Below are 16,007 nucleotides of genomic sequence, written 5' to 3'. Positions count from 1 at the left end.
TTTAAATCAAATTGACCATTTTAAGTGCAGTGCTTTATAACAGCAATGACAGCTATTGTTGTTACGATTCAAGGAACAAGGTCAAAGCTTTTTTTATCATGGTCTAAAGCAAGGGTCTAGAAATTTTTCATGCAGTTTTAGTCTTTTCAAAAGTTTGATATTCAAATCTGATCTTCAAGCAAACTAGATTTCATTTCATGGTCCATTCAACATGTTTATTGATCGGTTGGACCTCATGAAACAGAAAACAATCCAGTTCCAACCATTCTTCAAAATTGTCAATGGTAAACCAAATTTTGAAATAAGAATCAGAAATCCAGTAAACAAAACACTAATGGAATAAGTAATTGCAAGGTGAGAAAAGATGTACATGTGTATGATCATAAAAAACTGAAGGCTAAAACTATTGAGATATTTGGCACTACTATGATCATAAAACACTGAAGGCTAAAACTATTGAGATATTTGACACTGCTATAATCATAAAACACTGAAGGCTAAAAATATTGAGATATTTGACACTGCTATGATCATAAAACACTGAAGGCTAAAACTTGAGATATTTGACACTGCTGTGATCATAAAACACTGAAGGCTAAAACTATTGAGATATTTGACACTGCTATGATCATAAAACACTGAAGGCTAAAACTATTGACATATTTGCCACTGCTATAATCATAAAACACTGAAGGCTAAAACTATTGAGATATTTGGCACTGCTATGATCATAAAACACTGAAGGCTAAAACTATTGAGATAATTGACACTGCTATGATCATTAAACACTGAAGGCTAAAACTATTGAGATATTTTCCACTGCTATAATCATAAAACACTGAAGGCTAAAAATATTGAGATATTTGACACTGCTATGATCATAAAACACTGAAGGCTAAAACTTGAGATATTTGACACTGCTGTGATCATAAAACACTGAAGGCTAAAACTATTGAGATATTTGACACTGCTATGATCATAAAACACTGAAGGCTAAAACTATTGACATATTTGACACTGCTGTGATCATAAAACACTGAAGGCTAAAACTATTGAGATAATTGGCACTGCTATGATCATAAAACACTGAAGGCTAAAACTATTGAGATATTTGCCACTGCTATAATCATAAAACACTGAAGGCTAAAACTATTGAGATATTTGACACTGCTATGATCATAAAACACTGAAGGCTAAAACTATTGAGATATTTGACACTGCTGTTATCATAAAACACTGAAGGCTAAAACTATTGACATATTTGCCACTGCTAAAATCATAAAACACTGAAGGCTAAAACTATTGAGATATTTGGCACTGCTATGATCATAAAACACTGAAGGCTAAAACTATTGAGATAATTGACACTGCTATGATCATAAAACACTGAAGGCTAAAACTATTGAGATATTTTCCACTGCTATAATCATAAAACACTGAAGGCTAAAACTATTGACATATTTGCCACTGCTATAATCATAAAACACTGAAGGCTAAAACTATTGAGATATTTGGCACTGCTATGATCATAAAACACTGAAGGCTAAAACTATTGAGATATTTGGCACTGCTATGATCATAAAACACTGAAGGCTAAAACTATTGACATATTTGCCACTGCTATAATCATAAAACACTGAAGGCTAAAACTATTGAGATATTTGGCACTGCTATGATCATAAAACACTGAAGGCTAAAACTATTGAGATATTTGGCACTGCTATGATCATAAAACACTGAAGGCTAAAACTATTGAGATAATTGACACTGCTATGATCATAAAACACTGAAGGCTAAAACTATTGAGATATTTGCCACTGCTATAATCATAAAACACTGAAGGCTTAAACTATTGAGATATTTGACATGGCTATAATCATAAAACACTGAAGGCTAAAACTGTTGACATATTTGACACTGCTGTGATCATAAAACACTGAAGGCTAAAACTATTGAGATATTTGGCACTGCTATGATCATAAAACACCGAAGGCTAAAACTGTTGACATATTTGACACTGCTATGATCATAAAACACTGAAGGCTAAAACTATTGAGATACTTGACACTGCTGTGATAATAAAACACTGAAGGCTAAAACTATTGAGATATTTGGCACTGCTATGATCATAAAACACTGAAGGCTAAAACTATTGAGATATTTGACACTGCTATGATCATAAAACACTGAAGGCTAAAACTATTGAGATATTTGACACGGCTATGATCATAAAACACTGAAGGCTAAAACTATTGAGATATTTGACACGGCTATGATCATAAAACACTGAAGGCTAAAACTATTGAGATATTTGACACTGCTGTGATCATAAAACACTGAAGGCTAAAACTATTGACATATTTGCCACTGCTATAATCATAAAACACTGAAGGCTAAAACTATTGAGATATTTGGCACTGCTATGATCATAAAACACTGAAGGCTAAAACTATTGAGATAATTGACACTGCTATGATCATAAAACACTGAAGGCTAAAACTATTGAGATATTTGCCACTGCTATAATCATAAAACACTGAAGGCTAAAACTATTGAGATATTTGACATGGCTATAATCATAAAACACTGAAGGCTAAAACTATTGAGATAATTGACACTGCTATGATCATAAAACACTGAAGGCTAAAACTATTGAGATATTTGACACTGCTATAATCATAAAACACTGAAGGCTAAAACTATTGAGATACTTGACACTGCTGTTATCATAAAACACTGAAGGCTAAAACTATTGAGATATTTGACACTGCTATGATCATAAAACACTGAAGGCTAAAACTATTCACATAGTTGACACTGTGCTTTGATCATAAAACACTGAAGGCTAAAACTATTGAGATATTTGGCACTGTGCTTTGATCATAAAACACTGAAGGCTAAAACTATTGAGACATTTGACACTGCTGTGATCATAAAAACACTGAAGGCTAAAACTATTGACATATTTGACACTGCTATGATCTTAAAACACTGAAGGCTAAAACTATTGAGATATTTGACACTGCTATGATCATAAAACACTGAAGGCTAAAACTATTGAGATATTTGACACTGCTGTTATCATAAAACACTGAAGGCTAAAACTATTGACATATTTGCCACTGCTATAATCATAAAACACTGAAGGCTAAAACTATTGAGATATTTGGCACTGCTATGATCATAAAACACTGAAGGCTAAAACTATTGAGATAATTGACACTGCTATGATCATAAAACACTGAAGGCTAAAACTATTGAGATATTTTCCACTGCTATAATCATAAAACACTGAAGGCTAAAAATATTGAGATATTTGACACTGCTATGATCATAAAACACTGAAGGCTAAAACTTGAGATATTTGACACTGCTGTGATCATAAAACACTGAAGGCTAAAACTATTGAGATATTTGACACTGCTATGATCATAAAACACTGAAGGCTAAAACTATTGACATATTTGACACTGCTGTGATCATAAAACACTGAAGGCTAAAACTATTGAGATAATTGGCACTGCTATGATCATAAAACACTGAAGGCTAAAACTATTGAGATATTTGCCACTGCTATAATCATAAAACACTGAAGGCTAAAACTATTGAGATATTTGACACTGCTATGATCATAAAACACTGAAGGCTAAAACTATTGAGATATTTGACACTGCTGTTATCATAAAACACTGAAGGCTAAAACTATTGACATATTTGCCACTGCTATAATCATAAAACACTGAAGGCTAAAACTATTGAGATATTTGGCACTGCTATGATCATAAAACACTGAAGGCTAAAACTATTGAGATAATTGACACTGCTATGATCATAAAACACTGAAGGCTAAAACTATTGAGATATTTTCCACTGCTATAATCATAAAACACTGAAGGCTAAAAATATTGAGATATTTGACACTGCTATGATCATAAAACACTGAAGGCTAAAACTTGAGATATTTGACACTGCTGTGATCATAAAACACTGAAGGCTAAAACTATTGAGATATTTGACACTGCTATGATCATAAAACACTGAAGGCTAAAACTATTGACATATTTGCCACTGCTATAATCATAAAACACTGAAGGCTAAAACTATTGAGATATTTGGCACTGCTATGATCATAAAACACTGAAGGCTAAAACTATTGAGATAATTGACACTGCTATGATCATAAAACACTGAAGGCTAAAACTATTGAGATATTTTCCACTGCTATAATCATAAAACACTGAAGGCTAAAAATATTGAGATATTTGACACTGCTATGATCATAAAACACTGAAGGCTAAAACTTGAGATATTTGACACTGCTGTGATCATAAAACACTGAAGGCTAAAACTATTGAGATATTTGACACTGCTATGATCATAAAACACTGAAGGCTAAAACTATTGACATATTTGACACTGCTGTGATCATAAAACACTGAAGGCTAAAACTATTGAGATAATTGGCACTGCTATGATCATAAAACACTGAAGGCTAAAACTATTGAGATATTTGCCACTGCTATAATCATAAAACACTGAAGGCTAAAACTATTGAGATATTTGACACTGCTATGATCATAAAACACTGAAGGCTAAAACTATTGAGATATTTGACACTGCTGTTATCATAAAACACTGAAGGCTAAAACTATTGACATATTTGCCACTGCTAAAATCATAAAACACTGAAGGCTAAAACTATTGAGATATTTGGCACTGCTATGATCATAAAACACTGAAGGCTAAAACTATTGAGATAATTGACACTGCTATGATCATAAAACACTGAAGGCTAAAACTATTGAGATATTTTCCACTGCTATAATCATAAAACACTGAAGGCTAAAAATATTGAGATATTTGACACTGCTATGATCATAAAACACTGAAGGCTAAAACTTGAGATATTTGACACTGCTGTGATCATAAAACACTGAAGGCTAAAACTATTGAGATATTTGACACTGCTATGATCATAAAACACTGAAGGCTAAAACTATTGACATATTTGACACTGCTGTGATCATAAAACACTGAAGGCTAAAACTATTGAGATAATTGGCACTGCTATGATCATAAAACACTGAAGGCTAAAACTATTGAGATATTTGCCACTGCTATAATCATAAAACACTGAAGGCTAAAACTATTGAGATATTTGACACGGCTATGATCATAAAACACTGAAGGCTAAAACTATTGAGATATTTGACACTGCTATAATCATAAAACACTGAAGGCTAAAAATATTGAGATATTTGACACTGCTATGATCATAAAACACTGAAGGCTAAAACTTGAGATATTTGACACTGCTGTGATCATAAAACACTGAAGGCTAAAACTATTGAGATATTTGACACTGCTATGATCATAAAACACTGAAGGCTAAAACTATTGACATATTTGCCACTGCTATAATCATAAAACACTGAAGGCTAAAACTATTGAGATATTTGGCACTGCTATGATCATAAAACACTGAAGGCTAAAACTATTGAGATAATTGACACTGCTATGATCATTAAACACTGAAGGCTAAAACTATTGAGATATTTTCCACTGCTATAATCATAAAACACTGAAGGCTAAAAATATTGAGATATTTGACACTGCTATGATCATAAAACACTGAAGGCTAAAACTTGAGATATTTGACACTGCTGTGATCATAAAACACTGAAGGCTAAAACTATTGAGATATTTGACACTGCTATGATCATAAAACACTGAAGGCTAAAACTATTGAGATATTTGACACGGCTATGATCATAAAACACTGAAGGCTAAAACTATTGAGATATTTTCCACTGCTATAATCATAAAACACTGAAGGCTAAAAATATTGAGATATTTGACACTGCTATGATCATAAAACACTGAAGGCTAAAACTTGAGATATTTGACACTGCTGTGATCATAAAACACTGAAGGCTAAAACTATTGAGATATTTGACACTGCTATGATCATAAAACACTGAAGGCTAAAACTATTGACATATTTGACACTGCTGTGATCATAAAACACTGAAGGCTAAAACTATTGAGATAATTGGCACTGCTATGATCATAAAACACTGAAGGCTAAAACTATTGAGATATTTGCCACTGCTATAATCATAAAACACTGAAGGCTAAAACTATTGAGATATTTGACACGGCTATGATCATAAAACACTGAAGGCTAAAACTATTGAGATATTTGACACTGCTGTGATCATAAAACACTGAAGGCTAAAACTATTGAGATATTTGGCACTGCTATGATCATAAAACACTGAAGGCTAAAACTGTTGACATATTTGACACTGCTGTGATCATAAAACACCGAAGGCTAAAACTATTGAGATTTTTGACACTGCTATGATCATAAAACACTGAAGGCTAAAACTGTTGACATATTTGACACTGCTATGATCATAAAACACTGAAGGCTAAAACTATTGAGATACTTGACACTGCTGTGATAATAAAACACTGAAGGCTAAAACTATTGACATATTTGCCACTGCTATAATCATAAAACACTGAAGGCTAAAACTATTGAGATATTTGGCACTGCTATGATCATAAAACACTGAAGGCTAAAACTATTGAGATAATTGACACTGCTATGATCATAAAACACTGAAGGCTAAAACTATTGAGATATTTGCCACTGCTATAATCATAAAACACTGAAGGCTAAAACTATTGAGATATTTGACATGGCTATAATCATAAAACACTGAAGGCTAAAACTATTGAGATATTTGACATGGCTATAATCATAAAACACTGAAGGCTAAAACTATTGAGATATTTGGCACTGCTATGATCATAAAACACTGAAGGCTAAAACTATTGAGATAATTGACACTGCTATGATCATAAAACACTGAAGGCTAAAACTATTGAGATATTTGCCACTGCTATAATCATAAAACACTGAAGGCTTAAACTATTGAGATATTTGACATGGCTATAATCATAAAACACTGAAGGCTAAAACTGTTGACATATTTGACACTGCTGTGATCATAAAACACTGAAGGCTAAAACTATTGAGATATTTGGCACTGCTATGATCATAAAACACCGAAGGCTAAAACTGTTGACATATTTGACACTGCTATGATCATAAAACACTGAAGGCTAAAACTATTGAGATACTTGACACTGCTGTGATAATAAAACACTGAAGGCTAAAACTATTGAGATATTTGGCACTGCTATGATCATAAAACACTGAAGGCTAAAACTATTGAGATATTTGACACTGCTATGATCATAAAACACTGAAGGCTAAAACTATTGAGATATTTGACACGGCTATGATCATAAAACACTGAAGGCTAAAACTATTGAGATATTTGACACGGCTATGATCATAAAACACTGAAGGCTAAAACTATTGAGATATTTGACACTGCTGTGATCATAAAACACTGAAGGCTAAAACTATTGACATATTTGCCACTGCTATAATCATAAAACACTGAAGGCTAAAACTATTGAGATATTTGGCACTGCTATGATCATAAAACACTGAAGGCTAAAACTATTGAGATAATTGACACTGCTATGATCATAAAACACTGAAGGCTAAAACTATTGAGATATTTGCCACTGCTATAATCATAAAACACTGAAGGCTAAAACTATTGAGATATTTGACATGGCTATAATCATAAAACACTGAAGGCTAAAACTATTGAGATAATTGACACTGCTATGATCATAAAACACTGAAGGCTAAAACTATTGAGATATTTGACACTGCTATAATCATAAAACACTGAAGGCTAAAACTATTGAGATACTTGACTCTGCTGTTATCATAAAACACTGAAGGCTAAAACTATTGAGATATTTGACACTGCTATAATCATAAAACACTGAAGGCTAAAACTATTGAGATACTTGACACTGCTGTTATCATAAAACACTGAAGGCTAAAACTATTGAGATATTTGACACTGCTATGATCATAAAACACTGAAGGCTAAAACTATTGAGATATTTGACACTGCTATGATCATAAAACACTGAAGGCTAAAACTATTGAGATATTTGACACTGCTGTGATCATAAAACACTGAAAGCTAAAACTATTGAGATAATTGATACTGCTATGATCATAAAACACTGAAGGCTAAAACTGTTGAGATATTTGCCACTGCTATAATCATAAAACACTGAAGGCTAAAACTATTGAGATATTTGACACGGCTATGATCATAAAACACTGAAGGCTAAAATTATTGAGATATTTGACACTGCTGTGATCATAAAACACTGAAGGCTAAAACTATTGAGATATTTGACACGGCTATGATCATAAAACACTGAAGGCTAAAACTATTGACATATTTGCCACTGCTATAAACATAAAACACTGAAGGCTAAAACTATTGAGATATTTGACACTGCTGTGATCATAAAACACTGAAGGCTAAACTATTGACATATTTGCCACTGCTATAATCATAAAAGACTGAAGGCTAAAACTATTGAGATATTTGGCACTGCTATGATCATAAAACACTGAAGGCTAAAACTATTGAGATAATTGACACTGCTATGATCATAAAACACTGAAGGCTAAAACTATTGAGATAATTGACACTGCTATGATCATAAAACACTGAAGGCTAAAACTATTGAGATATTTTTGCCACTGCTATAATCATAAAACACTGAAGGCTAAAACTATTGAGATATTTGACATGGCTATAATCATAAAACACTGAAGGCTAAAACTATTGAGATATTTGACACTGCTGTGATCATAAAACACTGAAGGCTAAAACTATTGAGATATTTGACACTGCTATGATCATAAAACACTGAAGGCTAAAACTATTGAGATATTTGACACTGCTGTGATCATAAAACACTGAAAGCTAAAACTATTGAGATATTTGACACTGCTATGATCATAAAACACTGAAGGCTAAAACTGTTGAGATATTTGCCACTGCTATAATCATAAAACACTGAAGGCTAAAACTATTGAGATATTTGACATGGCTATGATCATAAAACACTGAAGGGTAAAATTATTGAGATATTTGACACTGCTGTGATCATAAAACACTGAAGGCTAAAACTATTGAGATATTTGACACTGCTGTGATCATAAAACACTGAAGGCTAAAACTATTGACATATTTGCCACTGCTATAAGCATAAAACACTGAAGGCTAAAACTATTGAGATATTTGACATGGCTATGATCATAAAACACTGAAGGCTAAAACTATTGAGATATTTGACACTGCTATGATCATAAAACACTGAAGGCTAAAACTATTGAGATATTTGCCACTGCTATAATCATAAAACACTGAAGGCTAAAACTATTGACATATTTGCCACTGCTATAAACATAAAACACTGAAGGCTAAAACTATTGAGATATTTGCCACTGCTATAATCATAAAACACTGAAGGCTAAAACTATTGAGATATTTGACATGGCTATGATCATAAAACACTGAAGGCTAAAACTATTGAGATATTTGACACTGCTATGATCATAAAACACTGAAGGCTAAAACTATTGAGATATTTGACACTGCTGTGATCATAAAACACAGAAGGCTAAAACTATTGAGATTTTTGACATGGCTATGATCATAAAACACTGAAGGCTAAAACTATTGAGATATTTGACACTGCTATGATCATAAAACACTGAAGGCTAAAACTATTGAGATATTTGCCACTGCTATAATCATAAAACACTGAAGGCTAAAACTATTGAGATATTTGACACGGCTATGATCATAAAACACTGAAGGCTAAAACTATTGAGATATTTGACACTGCTGTGATCATAAAACACTGAAGGCTAAAACTATTGACATATTTGACACTGCTATGATCATAAAACACTGAAGGCTAAAACTATTGAGATATTTGCCACTGCTATAATCATAAAACACTGAAGGCTAAAACTATTGAGATATTTGACACTGCTATGATCATAAAACACTGAAGGCTAAAACTGTTGACATATTTGACACTGCTATGATCATAAAACACCGAAGGCTAAAACTATTGAGATAGTTGGCACTGCTTTGATCATAAAACACTGAAGGCTAAAACTATTGAGATATTTGACACTGCTTCTTCAGTCTTTGTTCTTCTATTCAAATACCAACTAGCTTTGGACCTTAAATGCTTCTTTCAGTATTTATCAACTAAAGTTTAACAAGCAACCATCACATGAACAGAGAAAAAAAGGAAAATTGACACCCTCACTTTTATTCATTGGCTTTTATTTCAGGTAAATGTCCAGCTGGACAGTACAATATCTTTGGTCATGAACCAAATTGTCGACTTTGTCCATTACATTACTACCAACCAAAAGAGGGTGCTATTGATTGTATAGAGTGTGACAATGATAAGATAACTCTAAGAAATGGTACAGACAATTCCTCTGATTGTCTTGATGCAGGTAAGGTTAATATTCAGAATGTACTAGAATGTTTTCAAACTATGAAATTGTATTCACCATTATTTCAAGTATGACGTATATCTATATATGATAGCATATGAAATGATAAGGTGCAATAATGTGGCTGTTTATAAGTTTCAAATTCCAAAAAAAATCTGGAGCCACAGAGAATTTATCTCAGCACAAAATGTTTTTATAGCAATTTCAATAACTTTAACAAAATATTCAGTTTTTGCCATACTAAAGTCAGGATTAAAGGTTTAGGAAGAATGCCTTATAGATATTCAAGATGTTAAGGATCATATATTTTTTAGTTACAATGTACACTTTAAAAAAAAAAAAAAAATGGGAATAATGGCAAAGCTTTTTAAGGAATGACTAATATTTTTTCTGTCTATGTAGAAATAACATAAAAAATTTGGTTCACACTGAATAACGTGCGTAGTGTGCACCACATTTTTTATGTTATTTCGAATAGAAAGAAAAAAAATTACAGTCATTCCTTATAATTTAATTCTAAATTCCATTTTAAACCGTAGAAAACCATGAAAAAACGTTGATGACGTCATGGTCACATGACCAAATTATGTCTACGGGCTCAAAACAAAATAACGTAAGCCAATCAGAAGAGGTGTTGCATCCAAAATTAAATTATATTTGTATAAAATCCAAAAAACAGTACCCTAAATTTGAAAAAAGACAAACTACTTTACAAGAAAAGGATAGTATGAATCACTGAGCAAATTTCCTGTAATAAAACGAGCCTTTAATGAGTAAAAAATAAGGAGACGTAGTATGATTGCCAACTATCTACCAGATACCAAATGATGAAGATCTAAGCAACTATATAACACTGCACAGTCTTCAACACTAAACAAAACTGGCAGTGCATAGCAAGCTACATCAGGCCCTAATTGGACAAAATGTTATACAATTCAGCCAATGTCCAGCACAAAACAACAAATAAATAACACATAATACACAGTGCCTTGATAAAATAGAAATTTAAATCAACCGAATTATATACTGCAGTAGCTTTGAATAGAACTTCACTTATTTATTCACATCTTTTTAATCAATGGAAGTAATTGATTTCTTCATATTTTATATTTACAGAACCAATACTTTGTAAACCAGATGTATGTAAGAGAGGAAATTGTTCCATAAGATATCATGACTTCTTTTGTCAGTGTCCCGAAGGTAGGAAAATTTTTATGCCATTGCTTTAATGGTGGGGGCATCAATTTGTACCCTTGTCCGTCTGTACCAATAAAATAAGATACCAAAGGGGTGAAGTAAAAATGTACATCATCAAAGTAAATTGCTGGGCTTCTACAATGTTGTATGACTTTTTAGCTCACCTGGCCTAAAAGGCCAAGTGAGCTTTTCTCATCACTTGGCGTCCGTCGTCCGTCGTCGTCGTCCGTAGTTTTACAAAAATCTTCTCCTCTGAAACAACTGGGCCAAATTAAACCAAACTTGGCCACAATTATCATTGGGGTATCTAGTTTAAAAAATGTGTGGCGTGACCCCGCCAACCAACCAAGATGGCCGCCATGGCTAAAAATAGAACATAGGGGTAAAATGCAGTTTTTGGCTTATAACTCAAAAACCAAAGCATTTAGAGAAAATCTGTTATGGGGTGAAATTGTTTATCAGGTGCAGATCTATCTGCTCTGAAGTTTTCAGATGAATCCGACAACCCACTGTTGGGTTGCTGCCCCTGAATTGGTAATTTTAGGGAAATTTTGCTGTTTTTGGTTATTATCTTGAATATTATTATAGATAGAGAAAAACTGTAAACAGCAATAATGTTCGGCAAAGTAAGATATACAAATAAGTCAACATGACCAAAATGGTCAGTTGACCCCTTTAGGAGTTATTGCCCTTTATAGTCAATTTTTAACCATTTTTCGTAAATCTTAGTAATCTTTTACAAAAATCTTCTCCTCTGAAACAACTGGGCCAAATTAATCCAAACTTGGCCACAATCATCTCTAGGGTATCTAGTTTAAAAAATGTGTGGGGTGAACCGGGCAACTAATCAAGATGGACGCCATGGCTAAAAATAGAACATAGGGGTAAAATGCAGTTTTTGGCTTATAACTCAAAAACCAAAGCATTTAGAACAAATCTGACCTGGTATAAAATTGTTTTATCAGGTCAAGATCTATCTGCCCTGGAATTTTCAGATGAATTAGAGAACCCATTGTTGGGTTGCTGTCCCTGAATTGGTAATTTTAAGGAAATTTTGCTGTTTTTGATTATTATCTTGAATATTATTATGGATAGAAATAAACTGTAAACAGCAATAAGGTTCAGCAAAGTAAGATTTACACATAAGTCAACATGACCAAAATTTGTAAATTTTTACTACCGGTAACATTTTCCACAGAAACTACTGGGCCAAGTTCATTATAGATAGTGATAATTGTAAGCAGCAAGAATGTTCAGTAAAGTAAGATGTACAAACATAACACCATCACGAATCATGAATCCATCTGCTTCCTTTGTTTAACACTTTCCTTACCGGATTGAACTGGTCTATGAGTTTCTATGACATTATCAAATACTGCATGAGACCGTCACCGGCCCGAATTAATTCCCAGATAAGTGCGCGTTTTCGCTTATGTTTAGTATATGGGGAATAAGGGCAGTTGTAGCCGTCAAAAGACAGGAAACGGAATGAAAACGGTAGATTAACATGTCAAACCATTGCTCAGAAACTAAATTACAGAAAACTAAAGTTGTTTACGTACATTTAACCATACGAGTAAAACGAAACAACAAGTTTTACGAACAAGCGTTCGCTAAAAAGTTTTAAATACTTATGAATCTTTTAAATTGCCGACGAATTGTTCATATTATTGTTTTCCCTATTAAATAACCACATCTGAAAAGACCATCCTCGACCAAGAGAACGATTACTCAATATAAATCGAGATATTCTTTTATTATCGATCCATCTTTTTTTTATGTTCAGCGTTCAGCCATTGATTTGTGTAATGTTGTCATTGCCTCGTTTTAATTCGGAAACTTCCGAGATATTTATAGACGAAAGGGTCAATACACAAAAATGTGTACTCTGATTTGCACATGTAACGGTAAATGGTTCAGCATGCTGACAACGGAATTTAAAAGTAAATGGAATACATGCAACTACAAGTCAATTAACAAGCCAACTTTTAAGAACAGGTGAAACAATTACTTACTTTTAACAAGAAAAAAGTCCCAGAAAACATGAAAGTTTTTTTATCATCAGATAACCACAAATACATGTAACCACTGGCACTGGTTGAAATCTGTTTTCCTTTATAATTCATTCAGTTTTTCAGTTCAAATAATTTTTTCCAACAGTAATTTAAGTCTCCATGATTTAAAGAATAAAGTCAAACGATTTCCAACAAAGTAACAAACGATTTAAAGAATAACTAGTTAATTAACAGTATTTTGATTTTGTGTGGTAGGCTGTAAAGCACTCTGGTAGGCAGAAGTGTTTACCACATTCAATACAACCATACATGGTTTGTCTTCTCTTCTCCTGCTTACCAGCGGCAACCTTTGCCCAACACACATGGCACCATGATTTGTTTCCAACAATGTTAGGCATATGTCTCTCTGTGAGACGTGATGGTACTGGGGCTGCAGCTTGACGACCTTTGTTACTAATGCCACAGTAACCATCTATAAGGCTACTGGTAATTTGTCGGGAAAATTGTAGAAATGTCATTGCAGGTGAGTTGCCGACTGTTTGATGGTTTGGACTCAACAGAAACAGCCTGTATGCATTATACTTTAAGATTTCCAGAAATTTGAAAAACACCCGTTTATACCACTTCTGTGTTTTGTGGTTAAAGCAGTAGTACTGTATGTACTGATCAGCTCTGTCGACTCCTCCCATGTACTTAGTGTAGTCGACTATGATTTTTGGGCATGGTATGTCTGCTTTGTTAAATTGACCATCTACTTGAACCAAACGCTGTACTTCAGACATAGAATGATCATGAATTGTTGAAATTGCAGTTACAATTTTTTTGTCTTTCCATAAGACACCAGAAATAGCCTTCCTTTGAAAAAACTGCACGTCCCCCCTAGTTTTGATACCAACAGGCAGTTTTAACATGAAATCAGCTGGTAAACCACTTCTGTTTTTGCGGACTGTTCCACATGCTGCAGTTTGATAGTTATCAAACAGGGTTTGGAATAGTTTTGGTGATGAAAAGAAGTTGTCAACATATACATGGTATCCCTGCCCACCAATATCAGCCCCCTCTATACATTTTTTCACAACATGTTCACCCAACTGTCCCTGTGGTCTATCAGTTTTTCCTGTATAAACATCTGTATAGCAGATGTATCCTGTATTTGAATCTGCAAGTGCCCATATCTTGATTCCCCATTTAGTTGGTTTGGCTGGCATATATTGTTTGAATTTGACCCTTCCTTTGAAGGGTATCATACATTCGTCTATAGAGACCTGGCGTGAAGGGACGAATTCTCTTTTCATGGATGTGTTGAACATATTCAAGATATTTCTAATTTTATAAAGTACATCATATGATGGATGACCTGGTTGTTGTGCATTATGATTGTTACTAAAATGAAGATACCTCATGATTTGCATAAATCTATTCCTGGGCATTGTTTTTCCGAATATTGGAGATTCCATGCAGGGATCAGTTGACCAGTATAGTTTGGTTTCTGGTTTAACATCAATTCCCATCAGAAAGCAAAGACCAATGAAAGCTTTTATTTCTGTTAGACTTGGTTTTGACCAGGCAGATTTATTACCATCTGGGTTTTCAGTGATTTGTTGATTGGCATATCTTTCAGTTTCATTAATTATATGTTCAAATAATATGTCATTCAAAAACAATTTGAAGAAATCAATTGGACCCTTATCGGCAGCTAAAATAGTAGCTGGGCCGGTTGCCCTTCCATCTGGACCTCTAGGTTGAAATAAATGAGGTAAACCCCTTTCATATATATCAAAATTGTTATGCCAGTTGTTTCCAACATTGTCTATATCTGGGACTACTTGGTCATTGATATTATAAATAGGAATGGTATCATCGATAGGTTCTGTTTCCGAGTCCTCGGACTCGTTCCCTGAAGAATAGAATTCAAAATCATCACCTATTCCTTGATCTATTAATAATTGCTCGTACCGTTGAGCAGCCTGCTGAATTTCATCGGCTTCAAAACCGAAGAATTCCTCGTCTGAAGAATCGGACATTTCAATTTTATTATTTGTTTACAGACGACATATTAGAATCACATGATATATCACATGTATTAAGAAGGGAACCCCGAGTTTTAATTGGATGATATAAGGTCAGAGTTAAAAATAAAATGAAATGCGAATACACATTCCAACGTTCAATGCAAGTAATTGCGAAAACAGTTGTTGAGTATTTATTTATTAGAAAATTTTGAAGAACAACAAATCTTCTATGTGACACATACTCGGTTTGCCTCTTTTTATAACACATACGCGTGTTATTATCTATCATTTGTGAAAATATAAAATCGTAATAATATGCAAATGAGTTCCAAGAATCCT

At 33.4% G+C, this 16,007-nt stretch overlaps 1 protein-coding gene across 2 annotated transcripts in view; it reads left to right on the top strand.

Annotated features, from left to right (window-relative positions):
* The window catches only part of LOC134725804 (uncharacterized), a 145,342-nt gene that overhangs the window by 70,322 nt on the left and 59,013 nt on the right, over positions 1 to 16,007 (top strand). For both annotated transcript variants that reach the window (XR_010108602.1, XM_063589972.1), the window contains exons 32-33: positions 10,274 to 10,444; positions 11,561 to 11,644. Coding sequence is in view for 1 of the 2 variants with exons in the window: in XM_063589972.1 (XP_063446042.1) it covers positions 10,274 to 10,444; positions 11,561 to 11,644 (255 nt within the window). In the remaining variant the exon portion in view is untranslated. The remainder of the gene's footprint in view (positions 1 to 10,273; positions 10,445 to 11,560; positions 11,645 to 16,007) is intronic.

Source organism: Mytilus trossulus, chromosome 7, assembly GCF_036588685.1.
Source record: "Mytilus trossulus isolate FHL-02 chromosome 7, PNRI_Mtr1.1.1.hap1, whole genome shotgun sequence".
In the NCBI taxonomy this organism is placed as follows: Eukaryota; Metazoa; Mollusca; class Bivalvia; order Mytilida; family Mytilidae; genus Mytilus; species Mytilus trossulus.
The sequence above is the reverse complement of the archived record's forward strand: the minus strand, read 5'-3'. Positions and strand labels throughout refer to the sequence as shown.